At 41.7% G+C, this 15,697-nt stretch overlaps 1 protein-coding gene across 1 annotated transcript in view; it reads right to left on the reverse strand.

Annotated features, from left to right (window-relative positions):
* Positions 1-2,107: 2,107 nt before the first annotated feature.
* Positions 2,108-15,697, reverse strand: part of LOC109937082 (WW domain-binding protein 2-like) — a 41,062-nt gene continuing 27,472 nt past the window's right edge. The window contains exons 4-5 of the mRNA XM_048610951.1: positions 9,628-9,714; positions 2,108-2,375 (exon numbers count right to left, since the gene is read on the reverse strand). Of these exons, the coding sequence (XP_048466908.1) occupies positions 2,263-2,375; positions 9,628-9,714 (200 nt within the window). The 3' untranslated portion in view covers positions 2,108-2,262. The remainder of the gene's footprint in view (positions 2,376-9,627; positions 9,715-15,697) is intronic.

Raw genomic sequence — 15,697 nt, forward strand, 5'->3', positions numbered from 1 at the left:
TGACTTTTCTACTTCTCTAATGCTGCCTTACCTGTTGTATTCCTCCAGCTCTACACTGATGGTGAAATTTGAACTCTCATTCATTAATTACTAGCCTAGACCACTCCATTTATGAGGTATTAAAATTTGCACTTAATGGAGTGAGCAAATTTTTTAGCTTTTACAGTTCTTTCCCAGCACAAGCTGGTCTGGTAATGTGGCAGCAACTGAACACTACCAGCAATTTTACAGCAAGGAAAGTAGAGAATCATTTGGATCTGTAGCATCATTTATACCATTCTAGTCAGAAAATGACAAAGAACCTGTTAGCATCCTGTCTGTCTAACAGAAGAGTGTCCATTCCTTGTGTATGTTTAAGGCTGAGAGATGGATTCTTGATCAGTAGGGGAATCAAGGGTTATGGGGAAAATGCAGGATGTGAGCAATGTTGGATCAGCCATGATCCTATTGAAAGGTGGAGTAGGCACGAGGGGCTGAACAGCCTACTTCTGTTCCTACTTCTTACGGTCTTATTTGGTTGAGGAACTGAAGAGAAAAACTTAAAAACAAAATGGCTGAAGGCAAACGAACATTTTCAGACACTGACAGCTTTGGTGGCTGGAGTTGATTTTTTTTTTCCCCAATCGTGGCTGCATAAAACAGTTCTGTGACTGCAATAAGATCAATCCCAGATCATTGATGATTCCAGATCACAACAAAATCAAATGTAGAATTAAAATATCATATTGTACCAGTCCTGCCAGGACAGTGACTGACATTCCGCAATAGCCACTTCTGAAGGGCTCATACATGACATTTAATAGGGTTTGCAATTATAAATTAGCTGCAATCATGCTTTACCCCATTTCAGTAATCTAGTGTTTTATACAGAAGCAATCAAAAGGGGAAAAAATATTTATAGAATATCTTTCACAAGTTCAGGTTGTTCTTTACAGCCAATTATGTACTTTTTGAAGTGTCAGCATAATAGGAGGTCTGCACTATTCGTTGTTCCGATATTCATTATTTCATATGTGCAACTCAATTCAATTAGGGAACAATTTTGGTTCTTCAGCTTGTTTTGTACTTTGGTTGTTATATTGGCATGTTGCCAAAAGTTCATTCATTAATTCTTATGGAAAATCCCCAATTTTCATTCTTTTGCTGTTCATCTGATTTTACTGAAATGTATCTCCTATGAATAGCCAGGATTTGCACACATTCTCTCAAACAATAATTAGATAATGATTGGATAGTCAGACTGGACGTAACCCGAACAATGCATGGTGGGACCTCTCAGAAATTTTGATGCACTGATTGCAAGGTAATTGTCAGAAAGTATAAATTTCAGTGCACAGTTATCCAGCATCTGGGACCTTCTGTAAAAGTACCCAACTCTGAGATGGAGACTTCAGAGGGTTCCAATTTACTTACCTGAAATTAACCAGGAAATATTAGAGGGATTAAAACATGCTCTAATTCCTGGTTAAGCATAAAACTGATCTCTCTCCAAAATCACTCACATTGACCCCCACAATGACACATCTTTTGAATACCTAACTCTACCCATTCACCCCACCCTGATAACAGACTGATTCCTGCTAGACACATGACCATGCCCTTTTGACAAACTCCTCGTGGACCCCATTAAGCACATGCCAGACTAATCTCTTAACCACCAGGCACCCTACTTCTCACCCACTTACACAATTACCTGCTTTCAGTAGGTATCAAAAGGATTTGGGACCTCTTAAAATAAAAAACTCCATTGACTGACTTATTAGAAAGTAGCAGCTACTGCTGTAAAAAAGAAATGTGCTTTTTTAAAAGATTCCGTCCCTTGCTGCCTCAATTCTTTGCTGGACTACATCTGTTGGGATGAATTCTGCATTGGAGGTCAAACCTGAAAATTCCCGGTAAAATAAGTAGACAACTTACTTTTTGTTCTGGGTCGTATTTTCTGATCTGGGTCGTAAATTCTAAGATTTGGGAATAAGAAAAGGAACGTGTTGATTCCCAGTGTGAGACACGGAGTAATCTCTCCTTGTGTATATTTTACTTCATTTAGATCTCGTAGAGAATTTGCTGGCTGTACATATCCTGGTAACACAAACGGAGCACTCACTCCAACACTCAACTTAGCTTTATTTCACAAGAGATAGCTAGGTGCAGCAATAGTGACCCTGCTGGAACATGGACAATTACAGCTCACTGATGGGCTTGTGCAGCCAGAAGAAATACTTCTTGTCTAGCTGGATCCCAGGGAAAGCATTGTTCAGATCCTCAATGGTCATCTGGTGAAACGGAATCATGGTTTTGAACTTCAGTTCGTGAAATGGAATCATGTTTTTGAATTTGATCTGGTGAAACCAAACCATGCTTTTTAATTTCGTCAGCTGGAAAACAGCAAGTGAACAGAACAAATGAGAAAATATACATGGTCTAGCACACTGACAACCAAATAGAACAGGTTTGTCCTCTGAGAATCCACACCCACTTACCCCTCACCAACATAAAACCTCCTTGTAAAACCCAACAAACTCTTCGCTTTGTGTTAGGAGTCCTGGGCTCTAATTTGCATTCTGCCTGTGCATTGTAAGTACAATATGTACAAGTTGGTGAGGTCAGAAACAAGAACAGGATTGAAACATTGTGGAATTATCCCCTCCCTGGAGTGGCATGAGCAATAGCAAGAAATATAGGAAAATACAGAGAGAACCAAAAGAAAAAGTTCAGAATCTCAATATCATGAAAAATATTTGCAATTTTCCCCTGAAGCCTCAAATTGCAACTTCAGAACCTCGCAGTCGACCTTATTCTCCATGCATTTACATCTCATTAAAACCCAAACACACTTTATTTATGATATGCTTTGCCCAATACTCCTCTCCTTCCCTGAGAAACCAGATAGCACAAATTCTTGATGAGTAAGTCAGAGCTGGTACTTGACAGCTGCACCTTACCAAATGCTTGTCCCAGGCCATCATGGAAATGTTTCTGCACAACGATGTCCCTGCATGCTACATGACCACCATCGTCCTCCATCTATTGTACATGTGAGTTAGCACTGGCAAAGAACCTACTGCACCATAGTTTCATGCCTACTAGTGGACCAATTTACACACCATTTCAGCCCTTGAACACTTTATTTTGGAGCTCAGGAACCCATACAACTTGCACGCTTCTGCTAGGTTCTTTACATGCAGGTACACAGACATGCCTCATGAGTCTACACCATCTTATGGCTCTTGTTTTCTTAATGCTGACTTACTATTTACCTATTGGAGCTGTCAGCCTCTTTCTACTTGGTTTTCTTTTCTCAGTGCATACACTAATGTTAGCATTGACTTATGAGCTGCCAGTTTCTAGGCAGCTCACATTACTTTCTTAGTGCACTGATCTTCAGTTCTCAGTCACAGATTGCCAGCTTCTGTGGGTCACATCGACTTTTATTTCAAAGGGATAGGCAAGCAGCTTGTCAAGGCTCAGAGCACTGAACTGTCAAGTGGATGGACACATCAATGTTTGACACTATGTTACATCAAAATCACATCAGCAGCAATGCTGTCTGTTTACATGGCGAACATACTACTAGCACTTCAAATAAATGGCCATATGAAAGTCCTTACTGGGGAGAAGAGGTCAGTCAGGGTACCACCACAGTCAGTCAAGTGCTTTGTCCTCTTTCAGTCTAGGGACTACCAGAGTATGGGGATCCATGTAGTTGGCATTCTGAGATTTGGGCCACCGTCAGTCCTACCAGTCAAGTACTTAGGTCATGCCAAAATAAATTAACAGAGTTCTTTAGTACACAAGCGGTTGGTTACTATAATCTGCCACCAGTACTGACATTTTGTCATCAATTAGTACAGATCATCACTGTGGCAATACAGTGGCATTAGCACAATCTCTGAGCCATCATAATTAATCGAAGCTGTACAGCACAGTCATGGGGACACTTGGATTACAAGACAGTCAGTGTGCTGTGGTGACATTAGTCCAGGGGACAAGATCATGTAGTCAACTGGGGCTGACCATGAGGCATATGAGCAGAAATCGGCCACTTAATAGCAAGTCTACTCTAATATTCAGTGAGATCATAGTTGATCTGATAAACCTCAAGACCTCTTTCCTGGATTTTCCCCATGACCCTTGATTCCCTTACTGATTAAAAATCTGTATCTCAGTCTGGAATATACTTAATGACTAAGTTGCTGCAGCTCTCTGCAATAAAGAATTCCAGATTCACACTGATTTGGTTCACTACCCTCTGAAGGAAGACATTTAGAAACATAGAAAATAGGTGCAGAAATAAGCCATTTGGTCCTTCAAGCCTGCACCACCATTCAATACAATCATGGCGGACCATGCAATCTCAGTATCCCATTCCCGTCCTCTCCCCATACCCCTTGATCCCTTTAGCCACAGGGCCATGTCCAGCTCCCTCTTGAATATATCTAACGAATTCCACAAATTCACAACTCTATGAGTGAAGAAGTTCTTCCTCATCTCAGGCCTGAATGGCCTACCTCTTATTCTTAGACTGTGACCCCTAGTTCTGGACTTCCCCAACACTGGGAACATTTTTCCCATATCTAGCCTGTCCAGTCCCATCAGGATTTTATATGTTTCTATGAGATCCACCCTCATTCTTCTAAATTCCAGCAAATACAAGGCCAGTTGATCCAGTCTTCCCTGATATGTCAGTCCTACCATTGCGGGAATCAGTCTGGTGAACCTTCACTGTCCTCCCTCAATGGCAGGAATGTCCCTCCTCAGACTAGACTATGCACGCATTAGAAATTCCTCCTCATCTCTGTCTTAAATGTGTGATCTCCTATTCTGAGTTTATGCTGTTTGGTCCTAGACTGTCTCACAAGCAGAAACAATCTCTTTGCATCTACCCTGTCAAGTTCCTTGAGTCTTGGATGTTTCAATAAGATAGTGTCTCATTCTTCCAAATTTAATGAACCTACTCAACATTTCCTCATAAGACGGTCCCTCAATACCTGGCATCAGCTTCCCCTTGTCCTTCTAGATTGAAGTGATTGTGGGTTTAGAAGGTGCTGTCCAAGGATCTTTGGTGAATTTCTGCAGTGCATTTTGTAGATAGTACACACTGCTGCTACTGAGCATCGGTAGTGGAGAGTCGGAATAGTTGCGGATGTGGTGCCAATCAAATGAGCTGCTTTGTCCTGGATGGTGTCAAGCTTCTTGAGTGTTGTTACAGCTGTATCCAGTATTCCATCACACTTGTGCCTTGTTGAGGGTAGACAGGCTTTGAGGAGTCAGGCAATGATTTACTCACTGCAGTATTTCTAGCCTCTGACTTGCTCTTGTAGCCATTGTATTTAAATAGCAAGTCCATTTGAGTTTCTGGTCAATGATTCCCCCAGGATTTTGACAGTGGGGAATTCAGTGATGGCAAAGCCATTAAATGTCAAGGAGCAGTGGGTAGATTGTGTTTTATTGGAAATGGTGATTGACTGGCATTTGTGTGGCACAAACATTATTTGCCACTTTTCAGCACAAGCCTAGATGTTGTCCAGGTCTTGTTGCATTTGAACATGAACTGATTCAGCCCCACATATAAATTGGCTTAACAAAAGCAGTTGAGCCTGAAAGATTATAGATGCCACAGGAACAGCAACTCAAAAGAGAATAAAGGTTGGCAAGGTGATGAAATTAGTGTGTCACAGGCAGCACATGTAAGACACTCTACTGAAACAAAGTTAGAACTCTTCCATGTCAGATCAAAAGTCAACTGCTAATAACCACACAAAATGTCTGACACCACAGGCATTGTGGGTGCAGCAAGGGGCTGCTTCCCTTTTCAGAAGTGAATCAAAACTTTTGGCATCTGAGGCCCTGCTAGGGGAAACTGTAGTAATCATACCTCCACTGATTCGGTAATGTCATCTACCTGGCTTTAATATGCATTTCATTGGCATATTGTTACTTTTCCAATAATTCACATAAAGAATTATGGCCTCAAGCAATCATGACCATTATACAGTATACAGTAATTACCTCCTTAACATGTCAGCTGGCCATCAGAATAAGGTATTTAAAAATAGTACTTGAAATTTCCATTTCACAAACTCATTCTGTAGCTAGCACTGGCAGACAGTGCCTCGCAGCTGTCACATTCACACTTTGCATAGCAAGTATCCAAGGGCATTGTCTGTGGTATAGAAGGATGTCTTTTTCTTTGGGTGGGGTTTCTATCATGGTGCCTTAAGTGCAGAATTCTACTCCCCCAGAGCAGCATGAAAAATTTGGTTCAGAAATGCACACTGGATGAGCTGATGTACCTCAGAGCTTCTGACTGAGGCAATGACAATGACCTCCTTGGGAAGCTTCCACGTCACATTTTGTGAAGGCGTAACATAAAGCTTCATCAATATGGATGTGAAAGCAAACTGTGTTATCTTTCTGACATCTGCACAGATTATCTGCTCACATATCTCACATAAAGATCACCATAGTTGGAGTGCTTGTGGCCTTGAACCATCTATGAAGATAACATAAAAAAAGATAGTGATTACTACTTTGCCAACAAGCCCAGCAAGGACAATAAGCTCTAGGAGTTACTGCACAGCCTCCATAGGGAGAAGCAGTAGGGGGATCTACCAAGGATACAGAGAACAATGATGAGAACCCAGATCTACAGATCTCACTATCATTTTCTTCAACTGTATGATAGTTATTGTAAGCATATTGTAAGTTAGATATTAAGAATGTCTCAGGCCATCATCACAGAACTGTGTCTCCTGCTGGAACAGCACTGGGTGACAATCTAATCCTGGTGGTCATCAATGTCTAAGCTGCCCTGAATTTGTATGTCAGCGGCTTGTTTCAAGGAGCAACTGGGGACCTGCAAGTATCTCTCAATCCTCAACCCAAACGTGCACCTGGCATAAAACTGATGCCATTTTCACCAGATCACCAATCTTCATAGCCCTGTGACAAGGAAAGTCCAGCGGCTCAGGCCCTGGCACTTTCCACCATCACTGGCTTCCCCCAGCTGCAGTGCTCTAATGACTGTAGCCAAGTTGCTTTGATAGTGCTGCATCATCAACCTGCAGAGTTCATCAAAAGAACAAGATTCCATTCCATCAGTGTTCAAATTAAGTGATCATTGATGTCACATTTTGGAGGTCTGCATCAGATATCCTGGGAACTGCCATAACTCTTGCACACTAGAGTATTCACAGGTTCCTGTCTCTTTCCAAAGGGTGCTATGGGGATGGCTACTAGGAGGCAAGAGGTACCCCTCTTTTATAAAATCCTCAGACTATCGCAGAACAAACATACAACACTGATTACACTTCCATTGGAATAGACCATGAGCCTCCTTAAGATGTGGTTACAATGTCTGAACCACTTTGGCAGAGCCTTGCAGAATAGCCCAGAAAGGGAATCATTGTGGCATGCATGTGTCCTTAGAAATTTATGCATCTCTTTCAGAGGAGTCACCTATGGATTTTAATGCTGAAATAAAGGCTGTTCTGGGTGCGTACAGGTTAGGTCCTGAAACACATAGGCAAAAGTTTCAAAATTTAAGGGAATAGCCTGGGCAAACCTACTTTGATTTGAGAAGGCAAAGCAAAGTATTTTGACCATCAGATACAAGCATTAGGAATAAACATATGACGCCATCAAAGAGATCTTTCTCTTAGAAGGATTTAAAAGCTCACAACTTTTAGTCATGAGAATGAATATCGAACACAAGATTGCAACCGCAAGAGAGACAGCAGGAATGACTGAGGATTATGAGCAGTTCTGTAAATCTATGTGTTTTTGCATACTAACCCGAGAAAGATAAATGGTGGGAGAGTACAAGGAAAGCAAGTAAATGGAAAGCCGCCACAATTCTATGATTCCATGGGGCTGCTCTCTCATTAGAGAGGGACGACTGGTTGTGGTTTAACCTGAGAGTTACCACACTTCAGATTAGGGGAGATGTTGAGAAGGAGAGTCCTTCATGGTAACCTGAGCCAGTACAGGAATTGAACTCATGTTGTTGGCATCGCTCTGCATCACAAATCAGCCAACCAGCCAACTTAGTTAACTGACCCCCACAAGGAAAGCAAATAGCCAGGGCAGAGAAGGGGTAGCTGTAAATTTTGACCTGAGGAGGAAATCTCAAAGTGTTGAAGGTTGCAGCAAGGCCTAACTGTTTCCACAATGTAAGACAAAACAGGAAAGTCCCCATAATTCAGTAGATTGCTGGGACTCATTGAACAATTTCGACACTGAAAATATATAAGAAAACTTCCTGTGCCCATGGGAGTTATGCATACATGAGGTCAGTGCCTGAGAAACGTATGCCTGACTGGACCTGTAGGTCTACATTCAGTTTCATCACTTTCTTTTTATGTTTGGAACACAAATCCTAAATGTTATACAACAACAGATCGGTCCCCCACCTGTACTCTATCCCTATGTTTTACAGAGTGTTACCTGTGCCCACCAGTACTGTAACCCAGTGTTATACTGAGTGACCCGTCCCCACAAATTCTGTATCCCAGTGCTATGCAATGACAGACCAGTACTCTACCTCAGTGTTAGAAAAAGACAGACTTACCCCAGCATTACTGTATCTCAATGTTATACATTAGTGTCCTGCGCTCACCAGTACACTACCCCAGCGTTACAAAATGAAAGACTTGTACCTGGGATAATAACCTCAAGACGAACAAATTTTCATGTATAAAGCAGTTTTCACGGCCTCGAATGTCCCAATATACTTCACAGTCAATGAACCATAACTGCTGCTTAATGTACAGTTAAGATTACAATGTAGGATAATAGCAGCCATTTGTCCTGAAGTAAGTTCCCACAAACAGCAATATGATAAATGACTAGAGAATTTATTTTTAGTGATATCAGTCGAGGGATAAATGGAGAACTTTGCTCCCCCTTCCACATAGGGTCATAGGCATGTACAGCTACTTGAGATGACAGGCAGAGCTTTAACTTTTTTAACGAAGGCTATAGAAGTATCCATACAGCTACAACTGATACAGTACATTCCCATGATTGGCCTCATTAAACATCTGGACTGATGATTCCAGGAACCAGAACCCTAGCAGATTCAGCAGATCTGAGAATTAAGGGAGCAAGAACGATTCTAGGGATGAAGGGCTCATAAAATGAGGAGCAGTTGAGGACTCTGACTTTGTACATGATGGAGTTTAGAAGGATGAGGGAGTATCTCATTGAAACTTACAGAATACTGGGAGGCCTGGATAGAATTGGCATGGAGAAGATGTTTCTACTGGTAGCAGAGACTAGCACCCAAGGGTACAGCCTCAGGGTGAAGGGATGACCTTTAAGAACTGAGGTTAAGAGGAATTTCTTCAGCTAGGGGGTGGTTGAACTGTGGAACTCATTATTGCAGAAGGCTATCCAGGCCAAGTCTAAGACAGAGATAAGGGGATCAAGAATTATGAGGAGAAGGCAGGAGAATGGGTTTGAGAAACAGCCTGACTGAATGGTGGAGCAAACTTGATGGGCTGAATGGCATGATTCTGCTCCTTATCTTATGGTTTAAAATATAAATGAAGGGGAAAAGACATGGAGACCATGTACAGCCAGAAGGGATAGCGCTGGAACCTGCTGAGTAAGTGAGTGAAGCCCTACCTTGTAACTGTAACATCAACTGTCCAAATTCGTTGGCCCCTCCATTGTGAAAGGTAAGTTTAAATGTTGCAGAACCTACCCACCCTCCTGTGGAAGAGAAAGAGGATTAGAACGAAGTGAAAAAACGAAAATTCATCAAAGCTTTTCTAATTTGCTCAGACTAAGTTCTAAGCTAGTGTTTCCCAATCTTTTTGCCAATGTGAACCCATTTTAATACTTCAGACTTCACATGACCCTAGGTAAAACTTTGAGGAGGATGTGTTAAGTCCAGGTTTTATTTTGAGCCGGGAGAACAGGTGGTGGTGGTGGTGGTGGTGAGCAAGTTCCATTCCCCCTCCAACACTCCACATCATCACCCCTTCTCCACTCATCACCCCTGCCTCCTCCTGCCCATTCTACATCTCCTCCACCACCCACTCTTTTTCCTCCAACTTCCATCAGGATAGGCCCAACAAATGTGGCAACAGCTCAGAAATCATCTCAATGTATCCCTCACCCTCAGATATTCTCTCAACACTATTCCCTCATCGCATACCAAATATCTCATATCCAACAACTCACCATATTCCTAATTTCCACTATATACTCAACTGCACCCCACATCCCTCACTCTTCAATTTACTTACACAATTTTTCAACATACCCCAGTTGCACTCTCCCCATATCTCTCATTCCCATCCTCCCAGCATATCCCAATCCCTACCTGCCGCACCAATGATGCCCCATTTACCAACTTTCTCATCAGTTTGTTCTATCCTTCCAACTGCCTAGATTCCATTAACACTACATCTGCCCTGTGGTAACTTACCCCGGTCTGATGAAAAGCCTTCACAAGTTTTGAACCCTTCAACTTATGTACCCATCAATGTTAAAAATTTATTTCAACAGAGTGATTTTTTAATTCACTTACACATGTGGGTGTTTCTGGCTGGGCCAGTGTTTGTTGCTCTAGCTGCCCTTGAGAAGGGGTTGGAGAGCTGCCTTCTTGAAATGCTGCAATCCACGTGCTGCAGGAAGACCAAAATTCCAGGATTTTGACCCGGGTGACACTGCGACATATTTCCAAGTTAGGATGGTGCGTGGCTTGGAGGAGAACAGACAGGTGGTGGTGTTCCAAAGTATCTGCCACCTTTGACCTTCTAGATGATGGTGGTCATGGGTTCGGAAGGTGCTATATAAGGCACCTTGGTGAATTTCTGCAGTGCGTCTTGTAGATAGTACACACTGCGGCTAATGAGTATTGGAAGGAAGTCAGGAAATGAGTTACTCACCGCAAGATTCTTCCACTCTAGCCTGCTTGTGAAGCCACAGCACACAAGACTAAAATAAAACAAAAGCTACAGATGCTGGAAATCTCAAACAAAAACGGAAATCGCTAAAGAGGAAAGAAGGGTCACTGAATTCAAAATGTTAACTATGCTTTCTTTCCGGAGATGCTGCTCGACCTGCTGAGTTTCTCCAGCAGTTTCTGTTTCTGTATATGACTAGTCGAGTTCAGTTTCTGGTGAATGGTAACTCCCCAGCATGTTGTTAATGGGGGATTCAGCAATGGTTGCACCATTGAATGTCAAGAAGCACTGGTTAGATTCTCTTTTGGTTGAAATGGCCATTGCATTTGTGTCGCAAACAAAGCTGAACATTGTGCAATCATCAGTGAACATCTCCACCTCTGACTTTATTTTGGAGGTAAGGTCATTGATGAAGCAGCTGAAGATAGTTTTCGTTAGGACACTGCCCTGAGGAACTTCTGCAAAGATGCCCTGGAGCTGAGATGACTAAACTCCAACAACGACAATCATCTTCCTTTGTGCTAGGTGTGATTCCAAACAGTGCACAGTTTTCCCCCGATTCTTATTGACTCCAGTTTTGCTGAGGGTCCTTGATGCCAACTCCGTTAAATATGTCTTTGATATCAGGGGCAGTCACTCTCACCTCATTTCTGGAATTCTGCTCTATTTCCTACATTTGGACCAAAGCTGTAATGAGGTCAGGAGCTGAGTGACCCTGGCAGAACCCAAACTGAGAGTCAGCAAGCAGGTTATTGCTGAGCAAGTGCTGCTTGAAAGCACTGTTGATGATGCCTACCATCATTTACAATGATTACAATGTTAATCTCTGGAAATAAGATGGACTGAATTTTCAGGCCCTTTGGAGTCAGTAAACAGAGGTCGGGTTGAAGTGGGTGGCTGGAAAAGAATATCAGCTTCGGGAAACAACAACCATTTTCGGTGAGACTGTTCAAGGCTTGATAATGTTGTTCACCCCACAAGATATTTAAGGAGGTAATTCACGGCTCTCAGCAAAATATATCTCAGTAAGCAGGAAAGATTCTAACAGAGGGATAAACCAACCATGGTTAACCTTAAGTTAATGAAAGCAAAAATTTGAAAGAAAAAGTACATAGGAGGTAAAAATCAGAGAACTGGGATAAATTCAGAATCCAACCAAAGAGGTTTAAAAAGAAAAAAAAACTATAAGGGCAAACAAGCTAGGAATATAAAAACTGACATTAAGAGCTTTTTAAAATATACAAATAGGAAGAAAGAGATCAAATTGAACATAGGCCCCTTAGACAAAGAATCTGGGGAGATTTCCTAGTTATGGGGAACAAGGAAATGGCAGAACAGCTAAACAGATATTTTGCATCAGTTTTTACTGTGGAAGATATTTCAAACATTCCGTTAATACTAAAGAATAGAGGGAAGGAATTAAGTACCGTTACTATTGCTAGAGAAGTAGTATTAGACAAACTAATGGGTCTAAAGGCAGATAAGTCCCCTGGCCCTGATGACCTGCATCCTATGATCCTTAAAGAAGTAACTACAGAGACAGTGGATGCATTGGTTGTAATTTTTGAAAAATCTTTGATTCTGAATAAGTACCAAAGAATTGGAAAACTGCCAATGTGACACTCTTATTTAGAAATAGAGGGAGGCAAGAAGTGGGTAACTGTAGGCCGATTAGTCTAACATCTATTGTTCGTAAAATGTTTGAATCAATAATTAAGGAAGTAATAGCAAAACATTTGGAAAATCATAATTCAATCAAGGAATCAGCATGGCTTCACGAAAGGGAAATATTGTCTCACTAATTTATCAAGGAAGTATCAACTAGAGTGAATAGAGGGGAATCAGTAAATGTGTTGTATTTGGTCTTCCAGAAGGCATTTGACAAAGTACCTCACAAAACGTTAAGTCATAAGATCCCATAGAGATAGTATATTTGCATGGAGAGAGAATTGGGCAATGGGCAGGAAACTGTAAATGGAGATAAGGGATTTTTATTTTTGGGTTGGCAACCTCCGAGCAATGAGATTCCACAGGGATCAGTGCTGGGATTACAATTGTTTACGAAATGTATAAATGACTTGGAGGAAGGAAGTAAATGTAGTGTTGCCACATTTGTAGATGACACAAGAATAGTTGGAAAGGCAAGTGCAAGAGAGTACAAATAGTTTACAGAAATATTGACAGGTTAAGTAAGTGGGCAAGAGTTGGAAAATTGAGTACACTTTGGAAAATGTGAAGTTGTTCATTTTGGACTGAGCAGTATTATTTAAATGGAGAAAACAACAGAAAACTGCAACACAAAAGGACTTGGGGGTAACTGTGCATGAAACACAAAACTAGAACACAGTTGCAGCACGAAGGCTTATTTCAAAGGGCTTGGAGTAAAAGAGCAGGGAGGTCTTACTGCAACTGTACAAGGTACTGATGAAACCACATTTGGAGTACTATGAGCAGTTTTGGTCCCCTTGTTTAAGGAAAGATATCATTTCATTGGAGACAATTCAGAGAAGGTGCACTAGGATACTGTCCTATGGGAGAAGGCTAAACAGGTTGGGACTCTACACACTGGAGTGTAGAAGAATGAGAGGTGACCTCACTGAAACATACAGGATTCTTAAGGGGATTCACTGGGTAAATGCTAAGCGGCTGTCGTCCCTCATGACCAGAGAGCACAGTTTCAGTATAAAGGGGCACCAATTTAAGACTGAGACAAGGAAACAAATTCTTCTCACAGAGGGCTAAGTGTTTTTGGAACTCCTTTCTACAGAAAGCTACGAGAGTAGAGTCCTTATGTATATATAATATTGAGAAAATTAGATTCTTGATCAGTAGGGAAATCAAGGGTTATGGGGAAAGGGGAAGAAAGTGGACATGATGAATGTCAGATCAACTATGATCCTATTGAACGGAGGAGCAGGCTTGGAGAGACTAAATGACCTATTTGTTCCTATTTCTTATCTTCTTATGAGGCAGGTAGGCAGTTTGCCTCACTGAGAACCGTGTTAAAGATACATTTAAGATGACAACTAGTATTCTTCAACCATCCACCCATTTCTTCAATGCAGTGGGGAACAGATCATGTGCCTACAATAGAGTACATACCAGCACAACAGGAGCCAGAATCTACAGGCTCTCTCTGCTTTCTGTGTACCCTCAAAGGCTGTGCTGTAGAAGAGTTCCCTGCTCACAGTGTTGGTCTGGCTGCTTTTTGTGTTTGTTAATTAAGTTTTTTAAACTTCTGTTGCTGACAGGACAATCTCATGTTGAAGTGCCCTGTCAGTTACTTACCTTTAGTCAGGTATTTGTCTGAAGCTCAAAGCCCTTTGGTTCAGTTGACATGCTGTGTACCTCCCTTAATCGGACAGGGAACCTGTCTCACGCCCTGTGTTTAAACATGTGAAAATTTTAAATTTTAATTAGTTTTGTCTCCAGAGGCCAGTTCTGATCAGTGGAAAAAAAACCCTCCTTCTTCCCATTTCCATCTTCAGAAAAATCTACAAATTCCCTCATTCCCCTTACATGGCATTATCTTCACTCCCTAAGTTAAAGAGGTTCGCAGAGGAGAGTACAGCCCAGCAGCATGAGATGGCTAAACCACTGATCTACAATGTCAATTGTGTATTAATTATGTTTGATTGCATGCTGGTGGTGTGCACGAACTAGACATTAACATGATCTTCTATAAATTTGGCTTTTGGGTTAGGAGCTGCATACTTTTTTTAAAGTCAACTTGTTTTGGACATTTTGTAATATACCTCTGGAGGGAATTGGAATTGAACATGGATCTTCTGGCCCAGAGTTGGGTGCACTACCTCTACACCATAAGAACCACAAGGTTAGGAACCATATGTTTGTAATGTTAAATTCTGAAAATAAACAGAAAAACAGTGCCTTCAGCTGTATGCTTCATCACTGGCTTTCTGGAAAGATCGGCTGCAGCCTAAGTATCTAGTATTGTCCTTCTTGTCAACTCCACTTATAACTCTGGGATCATCTGTAGGTCAAAGATAACCCTCTGCTTTTTTTCTTCAATACTAACCATCTATTCAATCCCTACACCTGCAGACCCCTCACCTCCAACAATATGCATGAAGAACTTACAAAGAACAAAAAGAACAAAGAAGATAACAAAGAAGAACAAAGAACAATACAGTGCAGAAACAGGTACTTCGGCCCTCCAAGCCTGCACTAACACATTTTGCCCTTCCATACTAAAATTGTCTTCACTTACAGGATCCGTATTCGTCTATTGCCTTCCTATTCATGTATTCGTCCATATGCTTCTTGAATGCTGCTACTGTGTCTGCTTCCACCACCTCCTCCAGCAACATGTTCCAGGTACTCACCACCCTTTGTGTGAAAATCTTGCCTCGCACATCTCTTTTATACTTCCCTCCTCGCACCTTGACCCCTTCACCCTGTGAAAAAGCCTCATACTTTCCACTCTATCCATGCCATTCACAATCTTATAAACTTCTATTAGGTCGCCCCTCAACCTCCTGCATTCCAGTGAAAACAAACCCAGTCTATCCAACCTTTCTTTATAGCTAAAATCCCCCAAACTAGGCAACATCCTGGTAAACCTTTTCTGTACCCTCTCCAAAGCATCCATATCCTTCTGGCAGCGTGGTGACCAGAACTGTGCATAATATCCCAAGTGTGGCCTAACTAAAGTTAAATAAAGCTGCAAGATAATTTAGATAGCAGGAACTGCACATGCTGGAGAATCTGAGATAACAAGGTGTAGAGCTGGATGAACACAGCAGGCCAAGCAGCATCAG

This window comes from Rhincodon typus, chromosome 23, assembly GCF_021869965.1.
Source record: "Rhincodon typus isolate 14 chromosome 23, sRhiTyp1.1, whole genome shotgun sequence".
NCBI classification, from domain to species: Eukaryota; Metazoa; Chordata; class Chondrichthyes; order Orectolobiformes; family Rhincodontidae; genus Rhincodon; species Rhincodon typus.